This window comes from Exophiala mesophila, assembly GCF_000836275.1.
Source record: "Exophiala mesophila strain CBS 40295 unplaced genomic scaffold supercont1.5, whole genome shotgun sequence".
NCBI lineage: Eukaryota > Fungi > Ascomycota > Eurotiomycetes > Chaetothyriales > Herpotrichiellaceae > Exophiala > Exophiala mesophila.
The window spans coordinates 1241090-1264846 of record NW_015622508.1 but is presented as its reverse complement, the minus strand read 5'-3'; the positions used below and the strand labels follow the sequence as shown (position 1 = coordinate 1264846).

General features: G+C 50.0%; 9 protein-coding genes and 1 non-coding gene across 13 annotated transcripts; 6 read left to right on the top strand and 4 right to left on the bottom strand.

Annotated features, from left to right (window-relative positions):
• Window positions 1-96: 96 nt before the first annotated feature.
• On the top strand, window positions 97-1511 carry PV10_07210. 3 transcript variants are annotated; one of them, XM_016372083.1, is made up of 4 exons: window positions 97-237; window positions 310-505; window positions 604-694; window positions 745-1511. In XM_016372083.1, the coding sequence occupies exons 1-4, from the start codon at window positions 169-171 to the stop codon at window positions 860-862; spliced, it is 474 nt and encodes a 157-aa protein (XP_016221415.1). In that variant the 5' UTR covers window positions 97-168; the 3' UTR covers window positions 863-1511. The 3 variants fall into 3 exon arrangements, with proteins under 3 accessions (XP_016221415.1, XP_016221414.1, XP_016221416.1); XM_016372082.1 differs by having other exon boundaries at window positions 559-694; XM_016372084.1 differs by having other exon boundaries at window positions 559-1511.
• Window positions 991-2505, bottom strand: PV10_07209 (uncharacterized protein; the record flags this gene model as incomplete). Its single annotated transcript, XM_016372081.1, has 1 exon — window positions 991-2505. One exon carries the CDS (start codon window positions 2503-2505, stop codon window positions 991-993), a length of 1515 nt encoding a protein of 504 aa, XP_016221413.1.
• Window positions 2506-2673: 168 nt separating this feature from the next.
• PV10_07208 lies at window positions 2674-4972 on the top strand. Of its 2 annotated transcripts, XM_016372080.1 has the most exons (5): window positions 2674-3117; window positions 3234-3308; window positions 3370-3438; window positions 3496-4497; window positions 4550-4972. In XM_016372080.1, the coding sequence occupies exons 1-5, from the start codon at window positions 3084-3086 to the stop codon at window positions 4558-4560; spliced, it is 1191 nt and encodes a 396-aa protein (XP_016221412.1). In that variant the 5' UTR covers window positions 2674-3083; the 3' UTR covers window positions 4561-4972. The 2 variants fall into 2 exon arrangements, with proteins under 2 accessions (XP_016221412.1, XP_016221411.1); XM_016372079.1 differs by having other exon boundaries at window positions 3496-4972.
• Window positions 4973-4996: 24 nt separating this feature from the next.
• On the top strand, window positions 4997-7338 carry PV10_07207 (uncharacterized protein). The gene has a single exon (XM_016372078.1). It carries the CDS (start codon window positions 5123-5125, stop codon window positions 6812-6814), a length of 1692 nt encoding a protein of 563 aa, XP_016221410.1. The 5' UTR covers window positions 4997-5122; the 3' UTR covers window positions 6815-7338.
• PV10_07206 (uncharacterized protein) lies at window positions 6925-8137 on the bottom strand. Its single transcript, XM_016372077.1, has 2 exons — window positions 7842-8137; window positions 6925-7641 (listed from the first exon to the last, which is right to left on the bottom strand). The coding sequence occupies exons 1-2, from the start codon at window positions 7895-7897 to the stop codon at window positions 6990-6992; spliced, it is 708 nt and encodes a 235-aa protein (XP_016221409.1). The 5' UTR covers window positions 7898-8137; the 3' UTR covers window positions 6925-6989.
• Window positions 8138-8201: 64 nt separating this feature from the next.
• PV10_07205 (uncharacterized protein) lies at window positions 8202-11293 on the bottom strand. The gene has a single exon (XM_016372076.1). The coding sequence runs from the start codon at window positions 10832-10834 to the stop codon at window positions 9260-9262; it is 1575 nt and encodes a 524-aa protein (XP_016221408.1). The 5' UTR covers window positions 10835-11293; the 3' UTR covers window positions 8202-9259.
• A 4223-nt stretch (window positions 11294-15516) lies between these two features.
• On the top strand, window positions 15517-18420 carry PV10_07204 (uncharacterized protein). The gene has a single exon (XM_016372075.1). The coding sequence runs from the start codon at window positions 16028-16030 to the stop codon at window positions 17996-17998; it is 1971 nt and encodes a 656-aa protein (XP_016221407.1). The 5' UTR covers window positions 15517-16027; the 3' UTR covers window positions 17999-18420.
• On the bottom strand, window positions 18350-19343 carry PV10_07203 (orotate phosphoribosyltransferase). Its single transcript, XM_016372074.1, has one exon. It carries the CDS (start codon window positions 19217-19219, stop codon window positions 18482-18484), a length of 738 nt encoding a protein of 245 aa, XP_016221406.1. The 5' UTR covers window positions 19220-19343; the 3' UTR covers window positions 18350-18481.
• A 901-nt stretch (window positions 19344-20244) lies between these two features.
• Window positions 20245-23127, top strand: PV10_07202 (methylenetetrahydrofolate reductase). The gene has a single exon (XM_016372073.1). The coding sequence runs from the start codon at window positions 20675-20677 to the stop codon at window positions 22541-22543; it is 1869 nt and encodes a 622-aa protein (XP_016221405.1). The 5' UTR covers window positions 20245-20674; the 3' UTR covers window positions 22544-23127.
• A 145-nt stretch (window positions 23128-23272) lies between these two features.
• Window positions 23273-23388, top strand: PV10_07201. Its single transcript, XR_001622118.1, has one exon. It is a non-coding gene; the product is annotated as a 5S ribosomal RNA (ribosomal RNA).
• The last annotated feature ends 369 nt before the right edge of the window (window positions 23389-23757 follow it).

Sequence of the window (23757 nt, the reverse complement as noted above, 5' to 3'; positions counted from 1 at the left end):
GGTCGACCGTATCAATTCCGGCGGACCTTAATCATGTGATACGCAGCCTCCCATGCTCAACCTCACACCGCGTCAGGAGACAGTATCTGCCACCGCCCGCACAACGCCCATTGAGTGTACAACCTCTCTCGCCGTTTATATTGAATCTCCAGATACTGGGACTTTAAGATGGATCACAGCGGAATGGATCATGGCGGTCACGGCGATATGGACATGGGCCCAAAATGCTCCATGAATGTAGGTACCACTCTATGCGCTGCGCATGCCCATGCGCATGCATCTGCCCGAGATCCCTGCTCACCAGTTCAGATGTTGTTCACCTGGTCCTCTGAAAACCTATGTATTGTCTTCCGCCAGTGGCATGTCACCGGCACATTCTCGCTCATTGTCTCCCTATTTGCCATCGTCCTACTCGCCGCCGGATACGAGGCCATTCGAGAAGTCAGCAGAAGATATGAGCAGAGCCACGAGGCACGGATGAGTGCGTTTAGCAGCGGTTCTTCCAGTACGTGTACCATCACAAGCGTAAACAGTGTTTCACCACTGAGACCTTTGAAGGCGAAGATGCGCAGTTGAACGAATCCCGCTCATTACTCGTCGTAGGAAGAGATTCCAAGGCGACCGCCGAAAGAAAAGGAGTCATCATCAAGGGAGCACTATATGCTGTCCAGGTGTTTTACAGCTTTTTTATAATGTGAGCCTTCATCCCCCTGCTCTAGATCGCAATGGCTCAAGCATTCGCAGGCTCTTGTTCATGACCTACAATGGTTGGGTCATGTTGGCAGTTGCGGTGGGGGCCTTCGTTGGTTATATCACGTTTGGCCGCAACCTCTCCTCAGCAAAGAGCGTGGCTTGTCATTGATTTTCCGACATATCATGTCGATCTTTACAAAGCCCTTGCTGCATTTCTCTGCTCGACGAGCCCGGAAATGGGGCCTGCCTCTGATGAAGAAAGCTAGATTGGTGCTTCAAGATGTCATATTAGAGAGTTCAGCCATCTTCATCTTCAATGTCATCGTCAAAACCAAAGCTGAAACCACCGTTTGCACGCCCATTGTCTTGATCAGATGCTTCAACTACTTCTTCCCATTTCCTCTTTCTTTCGATCGAGTCGTCGAGAGAAGCGGCAATCTCAGGCTGGAATTCCTTGAGGCGTTCCATAAACAAAGAGCCAGGATCGGTCACATCATCTTTGAATCCTGACACTTGATTTGCTTTGTATCGTAGGAACCGGACGGCGGCACCAACATGAGATCGAGGGACGAAATTCTGAGTGATTGCAATTGATGGTGCGAGGTTGACCACGAGATGCCACCAGCCGGATGGCACATGCAAGACCTCGCCCTCCTGACAGATTCCTTCAACGCAGCCTGGTGTTTGTCGAGCCTCGGCGTGAAACGACAGCAGCCATTCTGCAATGCTTAGAGGTGAGGTGACTTCACTTTGGTCGTCGCTCATATACACCCCAGGTGGCAATACTGAGGCGGGAAACATGATCCAGTACTTTGAACCCCGTATCACAGCATTCCACGCACTGGTGGCATTTGGGTCTTTATGAAAAGTGCTGCCGCTCCGCTCTGGACCAATGATTAGCCAGCGATGATCAGGTCTCTGCTCCTTGAGCAGCATGAAGAGGTCTTCTTGGAAGCATTCTGGTGGCTCAAACGCTGCATCTGCGTCATTGCCCACTTCGAGCTTCATCTTCTCAACAAAGCTCCTATCGAAGAGGTAGAGAGGGCTCTCGTCCTCGGTTCCATTCATGTACTCGATGTACGTTCTGAGTGGCCAGTCGACAGCCTCGGCACGGAAGACCACATCACCGTACTTGTTCAGAAGTTTTTCGGTATCCCAGTTCTGGTACACTTGCCACTTTTTGACTGGCTCTGTAAGGATGAACGGCCGGTCCGACCACTGTCTATTGAAGACATCGGCCGACATATGATTTAATCGGGCAATTTTATTTTGATGTGGGATGTTAGACACGAAAGGCGACAGGGGTATCTGCGAACAAAGGAATGGCCGATGCAGAGCGTCCGAGAATACATTGGAACAGTCCACTCGTGGAATATCCGCCGTGGGGAGCTGCCTTTGAGATGCCCGCCAACTGCCTCGCCATGCGAATGTGCGCTTGAGATCGTCTTGTTGCAATGGTGCAGGGTCCTGATTGACAATGATATCTCGCCACAGCTGATCAAAGGTACTGTATGCGAACAGGGCACGGCAGGTCCCGCCAATCTGAACAAGGCTCGAAGCGTCAAGATATTCTAATAGCGTCAGAAGAAGAGAATCAGGCAGCGTCGCAAAAAGACCCATATATCGAGACGAATTCTGATCAGCAGTGAGGGCATTCCCACTGGGCCGAACTCCTAGCGGGTGCCGTCTTGCAATATCATGTTGATTGCTTTCCTCCTCTGCCAGCTCACCAGCCAATACGCCATTGGGTGGTATAGACTGCTGAACTAACGTGCCATTGGTCTGAGTCGTTGTAAAAGGAGTTGACGGCATTAGTCAATTGTGATAAATGTTGGGCCTTCACAGACTGGCCTGGAAGGACGGAGAAGCCGGTGCACGTGACTTTGGCGAATTTCTGCTGCAATATGGTTGGGTAGGATAGCAATGCCAGCTGTCATGGGACGACAATTTGGGTGCTTATACAATGCGTAGTACGAACAGTAAAAGGCTCCGCCACAAGACAGAATCTGCCCGACAAGGCTGGACGTTTGTAGGTTGTTCAGGTGTTGCGAGGATTTTCTGTGGCACCAGCAGCGAGGCAACTTGACTAGCGCCATCCCAGCGCCAAGACTCGAATAAAAGTCAAAGACAGGCGCTGCCATCAACTTCCAAAATTTTTGTCCTTTTCTCTCTTCCATCTCACACATCAACAACAACCACTTTACAACCACTTTAGCTAGACATTTGGATTCTCACAGCGAGGATCCTTTGACTAGCCTTTTTACAACTTTCAGCACCAGCAAGACTTGGCCGCCCCGCGAGCGACTAAGTCTTTTTTCACGCCACTCAACCCCACCGCACTCAGATCACAGGCCAGGTCGCCAGTGATCACCAGCCCAAACTTCGCAATCATGGCGGACAAAGGACTCGAAGAGATCCCAGAGGGTACGTTTTCTCCCTGCTTAGGTTCATATGAAGCCTCTCAACTGCCCCTGAAAACGCAGTTGATGCCCCTCGCCTAGTTTTGATAACCCGTGCTAACAAATTTTTGGCGCAAACAGGACAAATCGAATCCAACTACGATGAAATCACCGATTCCTTCGATGCGATGAACCTGAAACCCGAGCTTCTTCGAGGTATGTCTTTTTCTTGAACCCTACTTTGGACGCAAAAAACATGTCTAACTTATACTCTCAGGTGTCTACGCCTACGGTTTCGAGCGCCCATCCGCTATTCAGCAACGCGCTATCATGCCAGTCATCAAAGGTAAATTTTGCCCTCAACACCATTATTTTTCGTTCTTTGGCTAATCATCTTTCGCAGGCTCTGATGTCATTGCACAGGCCCAGTCCGGTACTGGCAAAACTGCAACCTTCTCCATCTCATGCCTCCAGAAGATCGACCCCAACCTCAAGGCCTGCCAGGCTCTCATCCTTGCCCCCACTCGTGAGTTGGCTCAACAGATTCAAAAGGTCGTTGTTGCCATTGGTGATTTCATGAACGTCGAATGCCATGCCTGCATTGGTGGCACCAACGTTCGTGAGGACATGAAGGCTCTTCAAGACGGCCCTCAAGTTGTGGTCGGCACTCCTGGCCGTGTCCAAGATATGATCCAGCGACGCGTCCTCAAGACCGACAACATGAAGATGTTCATCCTCGATGAGGCCGATGAGATGCTTTCTCGAGGTTTCACCGAGCAAATCTACGATATCTTCCAGCTGCTCCCTCAATCAACCCAGGTTGTCCTGCTTTCCGCCACCATGCCCGCGGATGTCTTGGAGGTTACCACCAAGTTCATGCGTGATCCTGTCCGCATCTTGGTCAAGAAGGCTGAATTGACCCTCGAAGGTATCAAGCAGTTCTACATTGCTGTCGAAAAGGAAGAATGGAAGTTGGACACCCTGTCTGATCTGTACGAGACCGTCACCATCACCCAGGCCGTCATCTTCTGCAACACTCGGAGAAAGGTCGACTGGCTCACCGACAAGCTCACTGCTCGGGATTTCACCGTCTCTGCCATGCACGGCGACATGGAACAAGCCCAGCGTGATGTTATCATGAAGGAGTTCCGATCTGGATCATCCCGTGTCTTGATCGCCACTGATCTCTTGGCCCGTGGTATCGATGTCCAGCAAGTCTCCCTCGTCATCAACTACGATCTTCCCGCCAACCGCGAGAACTACATCCATCGTATCGGTCGTGGTGGCCGTTTCGGGCGAAAGGGTGTTGCCATCAACTTTGTCACCGCCGATGACGTCCGAATGATGAGAGAAATCGAACAGTTCTACAGCACTCAAATCGAGGAGATGCCAATGAACGTTGCAGGTAAGCAACACTCCCCAGTTCGTCGACTGAATTCATATGCTAACTTTGCCAGATTTGATCTAAGCGACAACGTCCGCCGCGCGGCGTACGTCGTTTCCCTTCCTGCATGAAAACGGCGTTTGTTGCCGCAGCACTTGTACGAGGTTCTTTGAGAAAAGTGGGATGACGCAAGTTTTCCGACTGCTTGGCTCAAGAATGCCGCCGTGCAAAAAGTCTTGTAATTTCATATCTCACGGTACCTTATCCTGCTATTGCAATGGGCATACGAGCGCGGTGATACCACATGGATGACCCTGGTGTGGTCAAGCATGTGGCAGATTTCGCGGGCGTTTTGCTTTTAGTCCTCGCTGGCAAAAGTTGGCTACCATTTTCCAACTGCACAAAAGAAATCAACGATATTCTCATGTGTCATGAAAGGATGATGGCAATCTGCTTTTTTCCATAGACAGTTAGAAATTCAAATTGTTCAAAAAAAGCCATTGTGCTTCTTTGCCTGTGGTTTCGTTCTTTCATTCTTTCGTACTTTCGTACTTTCCTCGGTGTGGAACGCACCTTCCTCACCAATTTGCCAGGATGATTCCCACCACTTTTCCAAGATGTTCTCTATGTCGGTCCTCCTTTGTAGATGAACGCCAGAACACGTCTGTTGGACAAAACGATGGGGCTCGATCGTACACATGTAGTGGGCTATGCCACCACGTTGTTGCATACCCACCAGCTCCGTCGAGAAAACGTGTTGCTCCATGGTCGATTGCAGAGTTGCGAGGAACACATCGACAGCTTGAGAGATGAGGTGAAGTCTTTAACAAACGACAGCAACAAGACGAAAGAGAAATTACAGGAGTTGCTGGCCAACACTTCGCGTTATGAGGTCGATCTAGGGGCTCAAAATGCCAACATTCTTCGCCTTGAGGCCTCAAATGAGAGTCTACAGAAGCAAGTCTCTTCTATGAGCACACTCTACAAAGAATGGCGACATGACCAGGAGCAGCTACAGAGTCATTTCGATGAGCAAATCAACAAGGTCTCGAGGACTATGCAGAGAACCACCGAGGACCATCAGAGTCAAATGGAATCTTTGAAAGCATCCCTCGGAGTCTTGACGAGTGCCCTCGAGGAGAAAGCGGATATTGATGCGGTTGCAAGAATACAACAACAGTTGAGAAGACACCGATCAGTTTCTCGATCGTTATCGCCCACTCTCAGTCGTGTCCTAGACAGCATCGAAGATCCTCCAGTCTCCCAATATATTGACTTGTTCAGTATAGTCCGTGGCCAGACGGAGAACATCGTGAGGGACCAGGGGGTCCAAGTATGCAATTCACAACCGGAAGAACAATTTCGAGGAGATCAGAGTGGTCAAGGAGAAGAAGAAGAGGTTGACTCTCGTGAGCCTCCGCGACAGAGTACCACAATACCTGACGATCTGGACCTGGATGCCAATGCGGAGACAAGCAGCTACGCAGGGCATCATCACTATTCAAAAGCGAATGAGACACCACTGACTATGTTGCCTGAGTTAGCAGCAGACCCTTCTGAACTAGCAAAGATCAATACCCTTCATCAAATGCGATTCGAAACATGGGAAATTTACCACCAGAGAGCCCAAAGGCTGCTGGACAACCTACCTTCTGTCTTTGGAGATGCCATCATGCGTCAATTCGTGGATGGAATGTTTCGAGAGGTCCAGAGGAGGCAATGCCAGCAGTTCCTCGAGAAGATTGGTTGGAAGTGGGACAACATAACAGCATTCGGAGCTGCGTGTTCCCAGCTTGAGGCAGAAACAAAAAGACCAAAGCCAGCATTTGATAGCCATTCAGCGACTGCTGAGTCTGTCAGTGAAATCCCTCAAAGTCTGCTGACGGTGATCAAGGAAAATAGCCCACGAAAGGTGATACGGCGCAAGGTACTTCGCAACACCGGCCCAGTACGTCGCAGCCAGCGTCTCCTTGAACGTGCAGGTGTTGATGCAGAAAAAGAGGCGGTGGATGTTGCAACACAGAATGAAGAAAGTTCCGTAGCGGAGACATTGAGTCGAAACACAATCCATGGACACCAGATTGACACAGCGACTCCAAACTCAAGTATGGCTCCTGCCGAAGAAGGTGTGAGTGTTCGATCCCCTAAGCTGGTTTCTGGAAAGAGAGGACCAAGTCTCCATCTTGAGAACGACAGCGACAGTGAGGTTCTCTTGCCGAGTATGAAAAGAATGAGACGTGTAGCAGTCTCAGTGAAGCAGATTGCAATCAATACCCGAGCGTTTGACCAGCCACCACCGCCGGAGATCCCAATATTGTCGACAACGACCGAGGAATGACGGCTTGGCAAAGGTTCTGTAGGCCACGACAGGCGATGACATGTTAGAAGAGTGAAATGCGGTAAACTGCAGTGCAATGGGCAGTTGATCCCGCGTCGTCATGGGTTTGAGCACGAAATCCTAGAAACAGGTTGTTGTGATGTGAGATGTTGAGATTGTTTCCTTAGTTAGTTGCTCACGTTTCCTTAAAGATATATCCATCATCTCCATCAGCATCCACCACATCCAACAACATATTCGCCTCGACGACCTCCCTCCCATCCGACAATAACCCACACTTGACCACATCCCCTCCCTTAATCGGCCCAACCCCCTTAGGCGTGCCCGTCAAAACCAAATCCCCCTCCTCCAAGGTCATGACCTTGCTAATATCACTCAAAATCCTGGGAATATTGAACAACATCAAATTCGAATTATCCTTCTGCTTCACCTCATCATTGACACTCAACCAAATCTCCACATCATGCGGATCAGCAATACGATCCCTTGGAATTTCCTGACTGATGGGTAAAAACGTATCGAACCCTTTTGCAATCGACCAAGGTAGTCCCTTTTTCTTGGCTTCGTTTTGCACGTTTCGCGCCGTGAGGTCGATGCTGAGGAAATAGCTGCGGATGCAATCAAGGATTTTCGAGTCGTTGGCAGACAGATTTTTCAGCGGGTGCGAGGTTTGCCCGATGACGAGCCCGAGTTCGACTTCGTAGTGCAGATCGACTCCGCGAGGGCGGATGATGGGACCTTTGCCCGGTGGGAGGATCGAAGACGTGGGTTTGAGGAAGAAGAATGGTTGGGATGGCCGAGCCGAGTTGAGTTCGGTGATGTGGTCGCTGTGGGGTTTTCAATGGGTTGCTTTGGTTAGTGGAGGGGTTTTTTTTCTCTTGGGGATAGGTACCTGGTAGGTAGGTAGGTAGGTACTTGTGAAGGTGGTGGAGGGGGGAGGAGTAAGGCAAGGAAGGAAGTGTTTGAAATCCGACGGACACAGACACAGACACAGACACAGGGAAGGAGATAGATGGATGAAACTCACGCATAGTTTCTTCCTATGCAAATCACTTTGCGAGCATTTGCTTTAAGACTGGCCATATTGAACGATGGTGTTGGTGTTGATGTTTATGTTGGTGTTTAACTGCGCTTACGCAGAATGCAACAACGAACAAAAGATGTCGAAGATAGAGAGACGGATATGAAGCTTGACTCTCAGTATCCAAATAGACTCAAAACACTTTTCAAAAGGTTCGCTGAACTGTAGACACGCGATATTGATCGTTCCTAGATTTTATCGGCGATCATATCCTTTCTATGAAGTTGAAGTGAGGTCGTGACTTTACTTGAGTACTATTTGTATTTACTAGGGTTTTTCAATTTCATCGGCCACCACCCGCCGATCCCCACCTCTGTATCGCCTGAGGTTTGCTTTCTCCATCGTCCAAGCTGTAAAATGCCACGACTGCGTAGGATTTGGAGAAACTGGTGTGGGAGGGGATCCATGACACCATACCCGTAGCAGTACCTAAACCCAGTTTGGTGGTGGGGAAGGGTGGGTGAGGGTTTTGTCGGCGTCGGCACCGGGACCGGTAATGGTAGTGGTGCTGATTCAGGGTGGTGCAGTGGGTGAAGATGGCCGAGGGGTCAATGATATAGGTACCTACCTTAGGTACCTTATACAAGTAGTAATTAACAACCCAACCAATAGACAAGTACATGACTTCCCTTGCTTAGGTAGTTGGGCTCTCCTTCAGCACATGTGATTCCAGATACTCCATAAAGGAGGCTGTGATCAATTGCAGCATACATAAAAACTCTAGAGTCGACCTAGGACTCGGTATGTGGGGACGTAGAGATACGTAATTGACCACGCGATATGTTGCGATATGTCACAAAATTCCTTTTCCCTTCTTGGGTATCTTTCATCTACATAATCCATTCAAATCATTGGTTCAAGAAGGTGACCTGACTGTGGCTACCGAGCAGACGGAAATAGTGTCCACTCGTCGAGAGGAGCATTGTCATCGTGACCCAACTGCGAGAGAGCTTGAGGAGATCGTTCAATCCATCCAGCTCCCAATGGGTCACTCCTGACGTGCAAATTGCTGGCCACATCATCAAATCGACGGGCATATTTGCAAGTTAGAGACATTTCCTCTGACATAGGCGATGCTTGATAGTAGGACAGACATCAGTTCTCCATCTCACACCTGCTCGCACTGTCTGCCCCCGCAGTCTTGTCATTGGAGTCCTCACATTGATCTCGAATATCATTCAAGATCCTACGTCAACTTGGTGTTTTGCAACTTGGTGCCAGCCATGTAGTAGACATAGAGTGATCATTCCCAGATTGTACTTGCTACTGTTTGGGTCACCGTGGGAGGGCCTTCACAGTTAATGTAAGGTGTATCTCAGGCATGTGAGTATCATGTACATCATCCATGCAGATACTGGCAATGTTCAGGGATCATCTGCGAGGGCAACCGCTACCGCGGCCCCAAGTACGACAGCTTCATCTGTGGGCTCGAGAACAATCTCTTCAATAGTAGATTCTGGTCGACCGGTAGACCCCATATCAATCAACTCTTTTATGAAGGCTTCAGATCGATCCTTGAACCCAGGATACCGAAGAATGACGCTCCCGTTACATGCGACGGACGTCTTTGGTGTCCCCTGGGCTGTGGTGGGTTTGATATCGCTATCCTTCTGGAGCGCCCACAGAGCGTGCACAGCCACTGCCATATACGCTGACGCCCGATAGGATATTGACTCAGCGGCAACTTTGAGGAATGACATTTCCTTTTCAGAAGGCGAGCATGGCAGCTGGAAAGTAGACTTGAGTAAGGAGGCGGATTGTGCGAAGTGAGGTGAACTGTCCTCCTCAATCCTGACCATCAACTCAGTGTCCAGAGAATAGCTTTGACGGAGTGATTTGGGTAGAACACCAGAGAAGAGCTCTCCAGTCTCAACAGCCTCGACAACGATCAATCGAAATATTTCTCCGAGATAGCGACCGCTGACCATGTATTCCAGAGGCTGGAAATCCGGGAGGGGGTGTTGCTGATTCAGGATCTCGTCCCAACGTGTTTCTGGTAAGATTGATTTTCCAAACATGGACACTTCGGTGTTGGTGATTACTCTTTCAGCCTTGCGAAACCAAGATGGGTCACGAGAACCAAACTTGGATCTTCCCATAGCGGCGACGGGAAGGTACGCGGCAATGTTGGTTCCTGTGCCGAGAATCAAACCCATTGAGGTGGCGGGGTCGATGTAAGCCTGTGAGAGAAGGGTGGCAGAAGAGTCGTTGAGTATGGCATCCACGCGAACTTTGAGATGTCGCCGTGTACAGGCAGATTCCAGAAGTTGGCCTAAATCCTTGCCCAGTGTGTCTTCATGGCATGCAAAGCCCTTGCCCATTCCCTGAATTTTGCCACCGCGGTGACTCGTCTGTTCGACGGGAAAACTCCAAGCAAGACCCATGGGTATGATTTGGTCTGATGAAGACAAGTCTTTGTCGAGCTGCAATATTCCGTCAATATTGCTGGCCATCCAGTCAAAGAATTGAGTCGAAGGTAGCCTGCGGATAGAGTCATCGATTTTAAAGGATGTGATGTGCTTGATGACCATAGGACTGCCGTCTTCGGCATGTCTTCCACGCAATTCCACAAGGGCAATGCGAAAGGTTGATCCACCGACATCGAGAGCGATGAAGGTTCCCTTTTCTTGACCAGTAGGCAGAGAGTGACAGAAAGAAGGCAGCATACATGCCTGGCTGTCCTGCATTTTTGCTTTGTATTGAATGCGGAGAGCCGAAGACATGGACATCATTCTTCGCATGGTACATGGTTGTCTGAAGAGGCGCATGATTTCATCTTTCAACGAGTCGAGGGAATGTAGTGAGTCTGTGGTCTCGGTGACGGTGACGGAGGGATGTGAAGACTTTGGAGAAAGTGGCATGGCTTTGAGAGTCGAGGGGAAGAGGAGCATTGCGGCGAGGTGTCGCAGAATCCTGCGAAAGAAGTCGAGAAGAGACATTGCGGCGGCACTCCCGGTCGAGAGAGGGGAGGAGGGGTGCGGCAATCAATGTTGGACAAAGCTGAATCTTAGGTGAAGAGAGGACAAAGGAAGGTCATGGTGATGTGGTTTTGTTTGTGCAAGTAAGCACACCCGATTTCAGGCCGGAGGAGAGAAGGTCAATGTATGAGAGAACCAGGAGGAATTTGCGGTGACATGGTCAGGTCAACTGAGTGGATGAAGTGGTAAAGGAAGAGTGACAGAGGAGTCGGTCGTAGTCACTCCCAGCGGTGGCAGTGGCAGTAGCATAACATGACTGGGGGATGTCGTAAGGGCTCGAGGGTAAGAATAAGGGCTCGGGTGATTACCAGTAGTCGGTGAAAACAATTACACCCAGACACACCGTTGTCAAGAGTGCTACAATGGTGGAGGGAAGTGGTACTTGGAAAGAGAGTCACAGAGTGTCTGCAAGGGTTGAGATGTAGAGTCCCAGTCGATGATGTGCACTGCAAGAGGGAAGGCACGGTGGAGGTTGAGGTGGAGGGAAGGTGGAGAAAGAAGTTCCCGCAACTGCCAGTGCGACGGTAGATCCGCAGCCCTTAGAGTCATGAAAGGCACAGGGGGCTGTTCTAGGCTATGACCCTATGCTTGGGACAAGCTCCTTAGGCTGGGCGAACAGAGAAGCCTCGCGGTCGCCATCCTTGCCTTACCTAACCAGAGTGCCAGCCACCTACGCAGCCAGACGCCCCTGTACCCAACACAGTGAGTGCTACTGCTACAGAGTATACTTTTTTTCAACATGGTTATACCGACGAGTCAACACCACCACCTCCCATGCCTGAATCATGTAGTGCGAACTTTTGCAGCAGCAACAACAGACATGCAATCTCGGGAATTAATGGGAGTAGTGGCAAAGAGTCTTCTGTGCTGGTCATGTTACTTACGGCTAAGTGCTTGTCTGTGAGGGTGGTAGTGGTTGTGGGAGTGGTAGCAATTGATTATGCTGATTGGCAAAGTGACACTGGAGGGTTACTTCCACTATCAATTTTTGTTGTAACCCGTGAATGTCGAGGGTGAGCCTGGACCCTTGAGCGCCTATCTGCACTCGGAGAAATTCACCAGTCCAAGTATCGGCCCACGCCGCGCCTGCTGATGTTACATTTACATTTGGTTGTAACACGTGACTGAGGCGGATACTGGTCACGTGTTTGGTGTTCATGGTGAAGAAAACCATGTCGTAGGTGCGGCAGTTGGCAGAAAGCTATTCACCAAGAATATCAACGCACTGATGATTTGAAGACGGAGGAGGAGCTGACTCACTTTGTATTCTCCATGATTTTATTAGAATACGATAGCGCTCCATGACCGACCTGGAGGAAATGACTTCCCAATTTCCTTCAATCACGCCTCTGGCTCGACGTCGTTGACCTTTTCCTTGAGGTTTGGGTTTTCTATATAATAGTAGAACCTTCATCTTTGAGCCGTTATAGAATCGATTGAGCATCGTGGCTGTGGTCTTCGTCATATCCTATGTCATTTTCAAGGTCCCTGGTATAGTCTTGCTGCGCTCCAGGGACCCAACGTGTCCTGCCATTTCACCATCGACTGATACCTCGAAGGGGAGCATTTACAGGCGAAACCTGGCAGGTCAAACGCGCTTCGCGAGGAGGGTGGGACAGCGCTGGCTGCGGAAGGAGAGATCTATCTGGATTCAAGGACGTTCCTGAATGGAACCTACAGCAGGGCAGGACATTCAATGACGAAAATAGCATCTCGAAAGGCGATGTTCTCACTGACACCAATTAGACACTTCTCCTTTGGTACGGGTCTCTCGGCGAGTGAGCGACACGGGGTTCAAGTCGATGCAGGATTTTGCATGGCACATTTTCATTGCAGCGAGCACCCCTATTTCGAAGGGTCGCACATCACCTCTCCAACCTCAAGTTCGAGTATCAGCGCTGGCAGCATACTACCAACAGCATTGAAATGGAGGAGAACCCCCCGTCATGCCCTTGTAGTGCACAGAGAAGGTATGGTGGTACAATAAATACATTCACATGGCCGGCTGTGCAAGATCTGAGAGAGGCCAACTCAACTCAGGGTGTGTTCACTGAGAATGGGGCGACTCCAGGTTTTAACTTGAAGTCTCTGCGTTGGCCTGGTCTGTTTCCATACCTCTCTGTGTGAGAGTGACTTAGATCCCTCGTGATTCGTCTCTATCTGATGCTAATTCAGTCTGTTTCAGTTAGATTGTCATGTGTCTCTCGCGAGGCAAGACACACGTAGAGGATTCAAAACATGGTCGAGTGGAAAATTTCCCGCGTGCTATCGCCCACAAAGACTTCAGGACTTCAGTGGGGGCGGAATTGTTAATTGAACTGTCCGGGCAGCTCCCTCATATTCATTCTGGGCTGCTTGATTCTCAATATTTGTCAAGCTGTGAGAATTTCAGCGTCTTTGGCAGAAGTTGAACGATGACAGCGAGGCACGACGTGGACCAGATTCGTAATACCAAGGAGACGGAGCAAGATCTTCGAGCTGGTCTCGAGATTTAGCGTTGGTCTTGGAGACCCACCCGTCAGCGACCGAAGATGCTCATGTTCGGATAGAGAGCTGGGAACCGTGAATGGCAACGATGGAGAGAATACAATGTCGATCTAGTAGCCTTGTAGGTGGAGCAAAGGGGTAGGGAGTTAACCAAAAGAAGACACTACATTGGGGCGAAACATGCCCAAATGTGTCATTCTATAGGCTTGAAGCTCCTGACATCAGCTGGTAGCAAGCTGGTCTTCAGCACGAGAGACATCAAACCGTCAGGCACTGTTGCTGGCTTGCGTTCTATCAACTGATCTAGAGTCCACAGAATTTATTAGGAGCCAAGGTGACAGGTTGACAGTTCAGGTACAGCAGCACCCTAAACAACGATGAGACCGGGGTTTCCTGATCTGTCATGTTGCGCAGAAAGTCAGTGCCGACTTAATGCGAGGCGTGCCAGATCAGTGTTATGGGAAAATAATCAGCCAGCCCACTGGGCCAGCCATTGCCATGACTATTGCATGTGGTAGACGGCATATTGAAGTCTGGATCGATGAAAGAAAACGTCCCTGATTGCTATTTGACCGTTTGCTTACGGATGGCTTGGGCAAGGCGTTGATAGCCTGACCGCCTCTGCATTCTGGCTGGGTGGGCTTGGTGGGTCAGAAGCCAGTAGCGATTCGTGGCTTGCATATGCAAATCACCTACGGAGTACTTGTACACGTAGCCAAGCTACAGATGCTGTGTTCTTTTGGTGCTGCTATTATTATAAGGCGTGTATACGGAATAGGATTGCTTGTGCCCATGCCCATCAATTGTTGTAGCATTGGGCCTTTGTGCAACATAGATGAATTGTGGATGGAAGCAGAAGATTGCTGCTGTCAAGTCTACAAGTACAGAGTACCAAACAGTCCGCGTATTGTTCGTCCGAGTCCCGTGACGCTGGGGACAGGCAATTCTTGCCGTTTGTTGGGGTTGAAAGCCCGAGATGCCCACGTGAATTTAGTCAAAAAATTGTATCCGTAGCGGAAGGCGCAACTCTATGCATCTGCGTCTGCGTGATCTCCATGCCTAAAAACTCACCCCTGGGAATCGACTACTACGGCCGCCCAAAGACGGCAAATCGAGGTACAGGGCAATCAGAAGGATAGTAGGTATCTAGATAGTGTCTGCATACATGCTTTCCTTACCTAGACTGTGTACGCGTATATTGAGGTCCTCGCGTGTGTACAACTACGAGACACATGTTCGGTACAGCCATGTTCGCAATTGTCGCAGGTTGACCCTTAGGCAATTCCGGGTGCGCCACAAGGCCTCTTGCGCCCGCCATCGGCCCACTGTTTTGCTTCTTCCAATAATCTTTTCGTATTTGGCCTTTAAGGATAGCCGGGTTTCTCGCCTATTCTCGCCTGACGTGCATTAAGGCATGGTCGTAGATTTGGGAGCCGACAATGCAAGCTGGACCTACAGTACGCATGTGTGTACCATAGCCTGCAGCCTCGATCAGACAACTCCTAGTCCATACCGATATTCAATAACCCAGCTTCAGCTCTTTACTCTGAGCCTTCTATAACACATTGAGGCAAACGTCGTCGTTGATGGCCCTGCCCCAAACCTAGTCTCACCAATCCACTTGGCCCTTTACTCCGTAGACATACAGACCAATCCCTGGTCCTCACATGATTCTCACCAATCTCGATCTCAAACAGTTCCGCACTCTTGACTTTGCGGGTGTACCTCGATGATGGGCGTTTGCGGGCCCCAGGCAGTGCGTTGACTGTTCAGATTGGTGGGATCTCTCACTTGGATACTGTTACGACGTCAGCTACTCCCGTCAACGCCTCTCGGCCCCCCAAACTTTACCAACGGTACGGAGTAAGTCGTCGTGGCCATTGACCAACTGCCCGGAAAAACAGGTACAGGCACGGCACGCGGGACTGGGTTCTGTCTCATGACACAATCCGCTGCCACGCAGCTTCCGGAAAGACTAAACGCGGTGTGGAAACCCCCCTTCGCTCCTGCCTTGTGGGGTTCTTTTCACGACGTTATTGAAATGGCAGCCACGACCGACCAATTATTGCCCCAACCTCCCCTGTTACCTGCCTCTCCCAAGTTCCCACATCCTCGTGTGATATGCGTCCTGCGTCTTCCGTACAGTACTCCGTAATGTTCGCACATCCTGGTTTTCCTCCACCACCAACTTCTCACGAACTTTGACTTTGCACACTCTACACATATTGCCTTCAGCCCGATCCCTCCCCCTGTCCCCTGCCGCACATCCCAACCGACTCCTGTCATATACCTACAAGCATGATCCTCGCCAGCTAATCAACAGAGATTTGTCTTTCACGTCAACACTATCCGTAATCCTGCTCTCCATCTTTCTCCATCAACATGACCGCCCCGATCCCTAGCCCTCGTTCGCTCTCAGACTCGCGACCAGAATGAGTCGAGCTTGGGCACGATTGACCTTTCAAGACCTGTAGTCCTCGCATCCTCATTCTATACCAGACAAGTCCTTTCTCCTGCCTGCCCGCAACCGCTACCTTCAGCCTCATATACATTACGCTCGGACTACATAACCGTGCCCCAGTATCCATTTCGGCACCTGCCATTCACCCCAGATCTCCACGCTCACACGCGACACCCTCAGGTCAATGCTCAACCACTACCAGAATAATGGAATCGCGGCTTCGCAAATTCTGGTCTCCGCGCCGTACCAAACCTCAATCCTTGATACTCACCAACGATGAGCTGCCCACTCCTCCTCCTCCCTCGAAACTGTCTCCTTCCCAAGGCCGACTGCCATCCTTTTTCAATCACGCCCTCAGACGTCCTTCATCATCAAAGTCCAGGCACCCGCCCTCGAGAGACGTTCCCACCTTCTCCTACGATTCCACCATCGCTGGTCCCATACCAGAGATCGGAGAGAAACCTCAACGAGGCAATGGTCCTGTCAAACTCCAGGCGAGCCGCCGTTTGAGCTCTGGCGAGCTTCTTGTCACCCAGCAGGACTATGAACGAACGTTGGAGGAGATCCGTCAAGGCGACTTCATTCTTCCTGGAAAAGAGAAGAGAAGTTCTCGTCCATCCCCTCCCCTCGAATCTTCTGTGGATTCGTCGGCCTTGAGAGTCATCTCAACTGCCCCAAACTCCCCTGCTAGCCCGTCTTCCTCCCCGTCCTTGTCATCCATACCCCATTCGATCAACACGCATGACCTCGAATTTCCACGCAACGGTCTCCCAATATACGGCAACAACTCGCCCAGCCACCGTTCCTTTTCCTCTTCTGCCCTTGTTCGACCTTCTCTCGACTCGTATCGCCATTCGGTGTCCATGCAAAATGGTCCCTTTCCACCGTCTCCACGCCTCTCTCCCCGAGCCGTGGCTTCGACTGTATCCTTACGGAGCCGACAGGAGGATCAGACTCCCACCCTTCGAGCTCTCTGGAAAGCCGAGTATGGCCGACTCATGTCTCTGTACGGTCAAAATCAGCAAGACAAGATCGATCCAACCTCCATGAGGTTACCAGAACAAGGCTGCCCCATCGAAGACAACTCTTTCGATGACACGCCGAGAAATCCGTCCTCTGAATTCAATAATTCGTTATGCTACCTAGATGTGGCTCATTCGGATGGCTCATCCAACACGAGGGATTCAATTCTTTCTCGTGCATCATCTTCTTGCATGACCCGTACAAATCTAGCCGAGGACTACGCTACACCCAGAGAGGACATTCGAAGAATTGTTCACGACATGAGAATAAACTACCTGAATGCCATTGAAGCCCACACACCACCTACTCAACCCTTGCCTGACGTCCCCGCCCAGAGCTTGCGAACCAAAAAGATGACTCCATCGCTAACCTCGTCCATCTCGGTCGAGAGTGGACTGAGCTCTGCTAAAAGAGGATCTGGATCGACTCGGACTAGATCCTGGCAATCAACCGCTTCATCTCATCCTGCCACGACACCGAGGACCTCGACATCTTCTCCACCAAGCAGACATCCCAACAAGCGGAAGAGTACGGGAAATAGCCGACGGACTTCTTCTCGGCCAGTCTCAGGTTTGTTCTCCCTGCCAGCAATTGAAGCAAGTCCCGTCAAAGGAGGTGACAACAACGAGAACGTGGGTCTAAAAAGAGCAGATTCGACTACTCTAGGCGCCATGGAAAAGAGCTTGGTGATTTTGTCTATCCGCGGATCTCAGGCCTCATCCCATCCTCCTCTCGCATCCCCCTCCACGTCGACCTTCTTCCATTCGGACTCGGATGGCGGTTCCACGTTGAATGAAGGCAAAGCATCTCCATTGAAAGAATCGTCCACACAAGCTTCACCCGAGATGAGTAGTCTCATGAACGAAAATAACTTGGTCACTAAAAAATCGTCATGGCATGCGGAGGCCGACCGCCTATTTGCGGATGCGGACCATGAACCTGAAATCTCGGATGATATCAATGATTTTGAAGCGCTCTGCAACGATCTATTCAACACTTCCGAATCTGGTGTTAGCTCGGACGAGGAGGTTGTACGACGAGACAGTGACACCGTCACTCCAACTTTGGCGATCATTGATACAACTATACCCCCAAAACACGGAGTAACTGATTTGAAGGGCTTGGGGCTTTCAGGTTTGCATGCACTGGCTTGAGGCATCAATCGAACCTGGTTCGCATGCGACTCCTGTCTTGTGCTCACCCAGGTTCTCGACGTGGGAAGGCTTTGTGCTAATTTTATCGTCAATTGGATGTATTTGGAAAAGTTTCTCCTGACAGGGGAGGGAATCTATGGGAGTTCGGTGATTCTCGAATGATACCCACAACGTGGTTAATGATATTTTTGACATTTCTGGTGGCGAGCTTGGGTGTTGACTGGAGTGGAGCGACGAAGAAGCTGATGTGAATACTGATGACTCTACGAGATCGATACGAAGAATGGATTGAGATGATGACTGGCGATTGAAAAGCCAAGTCTGACGAATGATTAGAAAATCAAAATGCCTTCGTAGGCGCGGTTCACGCCATATGATACTTGTCCACAATCTTGTCGCTGTGTCTATCTAGACCGCTGTGCTTGCATCAAGAGCTCCCATCTCACATGGGACATGGATAGCGGTCTGCTGGTGAGCCAGACTTTAATCTCGACTACCGTATTGTTGGCGGTAGACCTTCATTTGTTCCAGTTCCTTTGGCCCCGCATTCTCCAGTTGACCAGCTTCGATAGCCTCGATCAAGTCCTCGAACTTCAGCACCGCCCTGACAGGAACACCCAATTCATCCTCCGCAACCTTCATGGCACTCCTGGGCTCCTCGTCACTGACTCGTTCCTGTCGTGTCAACAGCAGCACGACGCCAACAACCTCGCCACCCTGGGCTTTGATGATAGAAACAGCCTCACGCAAGGCAGTGCCAGCAGTCATGACGTCGTCAATAACCACGACGCGTTTCCCCTTCAAAGGAGCACCGACAATAGTGCCTCCCTCACCATGATCCTTAGCCTCCTTGCGATTGAACGAGTACGAAACACCTTCGAACTGTTTACCACTGAATTCGAGCTCGCGCACCACAATCGCGCTCAGCGGGATCCCTTTATACGCGGGGCCGAAGAGGACATCAAAATGAGGAGAGAATTTCCCATCTGCTTCTGACCCGGCTTCCTCAGTGCCCAATGGAAGAGAAAAAGGTGGTGAGCTCAGCACAGAGGCATATGCTCGTGCAAGGGCTCCTAGGAGCGAGGTTGTGTGTAGGAGTGATGAAGTGAAGAAATATGGTGATATCCGTCCGGATTTGAGTGTGTATGTCCCAAATGATAGGGCTGATGCTTTGAGGAGAAGAGGGAGTAGCGTGCTTTTGTACGATGTTGATGACGCCATGATTGATTGTGGGTTATGAGGTAAGGGAATTCCGAGGCGAGAAGTAGCAAGCTTGACACAGCAGCAGTAATCGAATCTCGAATCTCTATCCTGTAATCTCTAAATGCTGGTTGCCTTTTTCTCGATATCGACGAGGGGTAAAAAATTTTGTGAGGGTAGCGGGGAAGGGACGAATGCGTCGTCTAACTTAGATTGGCTGGTTGATTTTGGTACGTTGGCTGGATCGACGCCGGACTGGGCTGTGGGGAGCCCGAAGTACTGTACTTTGGGTAAAAGTACCTAAAAATCTCTAGGCGTTCGCATGTGTTTCTAAGGTACCTACGGAATAAGTACCAGGATGTCCAGGCATGCCAATGGGCCGAGGGGTCTTCGGGCTACTCATCCAGGCCTATTGTGTTGATCGTGGACGGTGAGCGAAAAGCCCATCTTGATTTGCTTTTGGTGCACAGTTGTGCCTGCCAAGAATTGTCCAACATGCATGATTCGTCCTTGCCTGAGTGCCTGACCAATTATTGACCCGGGCATGCCAAAGATGCCTAGCACCCTATGGGTTTAGGGAAGCGTCCCCTGTGTTTAGGGCCTGACGTAGAGACCTTGGGCCAATTACTAAGGCTCGTCTACCGCAAGTACACTTGTTACAGGCACGTCAATCATTAGAGAGTTAGGCGTCGAGAGTCACCGTCAATCCCTTGTCTCTTCCATGTGCTTGAAACTCCACTGCTGGCAAGAATTTTTCCGTCCCTCCAACATGATTCGAAACCAGCATCATCAGCATCCAACCACTCTAAGTTGCTTGTATGACCATAGTACTTGTCCTGACCGACTATCCCAACTTTGAAATACGCACTGCCTCTTTTTTGTCAACGCTCTCTCTCTCTACTGTGTCCTGTTGGATTCTTACATACGACTATACTATTGACCGCTTGGGCCTACTGAAGCCCGCCAATAGAAAGTGGACCGAGGACCCTCACCACATCTCTTCTCTCAACTACAGTTCTACTTACTCCGTAAAGTTCTACTTTAGTCTCAGATCTCTGACCTCAGATCTCCATTCATTTTTCTCTTGCCTCAATTTCCCCTCCACCCCTCCATCGCTCACTCTACACTTTCCCACCACATCCAATTCTTCTCTTTGCACGACCCTCGACATTCCTTTCCCTTTCAATGACTGCTTGACCCTCACATAATCCAAATGCCGCGGCAGCTGGCAGACAGGTGGGCTCGCAAACGCTACTTTGGTTGATTGGCTTCACTCCGACCTCCGACACACTCATTAGTTACACCGTCTAAACAACCTTCAAAGTAGCACGTCGCAGTTGCACCTTGTAACCAAATATCTCTCCAAGCCTCAAACAACCATTAAGTCTCCCTCTCGATCCCTCCCAGACCCAAATTCCACCTTCCTCAACATCTTCTCCGCGGGTGGAAATCAGGTCCGCCTGTTAAGCGGCCAATATGCACATCTCAAAGAAACTCGCTCTCGCTCATGAGAAGAAAAAACCAACCTATTCTTTTGAGTTTTTCCCTCCCAAGACCGCCCAGGGCGTACAAAACCTCTATGACCGAATGGACCGCATGCACGACCTCGGTCCTGCCTTCATCGACATTACCTGGGGCGCTGGAGGTAGACACTCAACGCTCACGCTGGAAATGGTCAATGCCGCTCAGAGCCAGTATGGCTTGGAGACTTGCATGCATCTCACCTGCACCGACATGGAAAAGTCTCAGATAGACCAAGCCCTAGAACATGCATTCAAATCTGGCTGCACGAACATCCTCGCCCTCCGCGGTGATCCTCCTCGAGACCAGGAGAAGTGGGAGGCAAAAGAGGGCGGCTTTCAATATGCTAAGGATCTTGTCAAGTACATTCGATCAAAGTATGGCGATCACTTCGACATTGGTGTCGCTGGATACGCCGAAGGTTGTGATGATCATCGTGACGTCGACCTCCTGGTCAAACATTTAAAGGAAAAGGTCGATGCCGGCGCAACATTCGTCGTTACCCAAATGTTCTACGATGTGGACATTTTTCTAAACTGGGCTCAAAAATGCCGTGATAGTGGCATCAACGTCCCCATTATTCCCGGCATCATGCCCATCTCAACCTATGCATCTTTCAAAAGACGAGCTGATTGGACAAAATGCAATGTTCCTCCCGCCTGGTCGGAGGCTTTGGATCCCGTCAAGAACGACGATTCAGCCGTACGTGAGGTGGGAAAGGATCTTGTCGCAGCAATGTGTCAGAAACTGCTTGACGCCGGAATTTTGCATCTTCACTTTTATACCATGAACCTGGCTCAATCGACTCGAATGATCTTGGATGAGCTCTCTCTGACTCCTTCCATGTCGGGCACTCCGCTGGAGAAGCCGTTGCCTTGGAGGCAATCCCTCGGCCTCAACCGCCGAGACGAGACTGTCCGCCCCATCTTTTGGCGAAATCGGAACACTTCCTATGTCGCTAGAACAGCTGACTGGGACGAATTCCCCAACGGACGCTGGGGAGACAGCAGATCTCCTGCCTTTGGTGAATTGGATGCTTACGGTATTGGCCTGAAGGGCACTAACGAAGCTAACATCAAGCTATGGGGAAGACCTAAATCTCTTCGTGATGTTACGGTCTTGTTTACCAAGTTCGTCGACGGCAGTCTAGACCGGCTTCCGTGGAGCGAAGGTGCAATCTCAGCTGAAGCCAACAGCATCAAATCCGACCTCCTGAAACTCAACAAGCATGGTCTGTTGACCATCAATTCGCAACCAGCCATCGATGGCGTGAGCTCTTCCGATCCTGTGCATGGCTGGGGTCCAGCAGGTGGTTGGGTCTACCAGAAAGCCTATCTGGAGTTGTTGGCATTCCCTTCAATTATTGACAAGGTCATTGAGCGATTGGAGGCACATCCGAACTTGACCTATTACGCCGTCAATCAGAAAGGTCGACTGTTGACCAATACCAAGGATGAAGGGCCCAACGCAGTCACGTGGGGTATCTTCCCCAACCGAGAAATTGTCCAGCCAACAATTGTCGAGACGGTATCATTCCTCGCCTGGAAGGATGAAGCATTCAGGCTTGGACAGGACTGGTCCAAGTGTTACGCACCAGGGTCTGGAAGCAGGAAGCTGATCGAAACCATCATGGATGAATGTTATCTAATCAACATTGTCAACAACAATTTCCGAGAGACCCACGAGATTTTCGAGATTTTCGAAGGACTCGAACCTCAAGACATCGACAAGGTCTTTGAGGACGAGGTCGTTGACGTGACGAACAACTCCAAAGAGCTGGTGAACGGCCAAGCTAGCTCTGATGCCGTCAAAGGCACGCTGTGAATGGTGATGGACCGAAAGTATCGTCTCAACCCAACGGAGTTACGGCTTAACAGTGGTGACAGTATGGCATTGAGATTCTAAGCGGGCCTTTATAGCATTTTCATATTTCGTGGCCATGAGGAGGAGCATGTGAACGGGGTTACTGGGCCGGTTTATTCTCTGGTGTTTGGCTTCACTTTCCAGGCTTTTGACCTGGGCAAAAGGGAACAGGCGACAGAACAGGAGGATGCACTCGCGAGAAAAAGGAGGAAAAAGCATCTCATTTCAACATGATACCCCGCTTCCAAAAAGAGCAAGATTTTGACGACGCGACGACATCAACGAACGAGACATTTATCATAATGGATGCATTATGGGCGAGGCGTTCCAGTGGACAGTTCTACTGGATGTGGGAATACTTACTTACTGGATAAGTATCCCACCATCATTATGTACGTACCTCGTCTTTGATCAGGGTGTTATTTTTTCAACAATAACGCTACATGGCCTCTTCAACATGGTCTGTGGCGGCCCTGTCTAAGGCTTCTATGTCTTTTCCATGACCATGGTAGAATGGTCTAAAAGATGAATGTCATATATTTACTACCTTAAGTACATCATCCGCTTCGGTTACCGTTCAGTGTAGAAACGGGATATTAGTAGGTGAAGGTAGGTAAGTATCTATCAACCTGTTAGGGTCAAAATCAAAATGTAGATACTTGAGCATAATCATCGGATTTGCTTTCGCAATCGACCATAGGATATGGAATACAGGGCTTCCCGTCCGCTCAGCCATACTTAAGCCATATGCCGGTCAGTTAGTACTAAAGTGGGTGACCATTTGGGAATCCTGGCTGTTGATTGTTTTTGCATTTTTGATTTTGAATTTTAACAACTCGTTGGGTACTATGGGTACTTTGTGGTTCTGGTAGTGGGAAAGTAAATCAGTTTTTGGAGATGTGGCGAATAAAAGTGCCTAACCTGATTAAGTACAATAGATTAACTTGGGGCCTCTTGTGTTCGCCCGTTGGAGATCTTCTTTCTGGAAACAACGAGTTCAAGCACGGAAGGCTTGCTGTAGCAGTCTCTACTGAATCACAGAAACAGCCATCAGGCAGGAGATGCCATAGTATGAGATCGGAAATGGCGGGCATGAGGGGGTGTCAAAGGTAACAGTTCGAAGTACCGTGCGGCACTCTTTAGATCTCAACCTCTCCTGCCTCACTCACTCATTC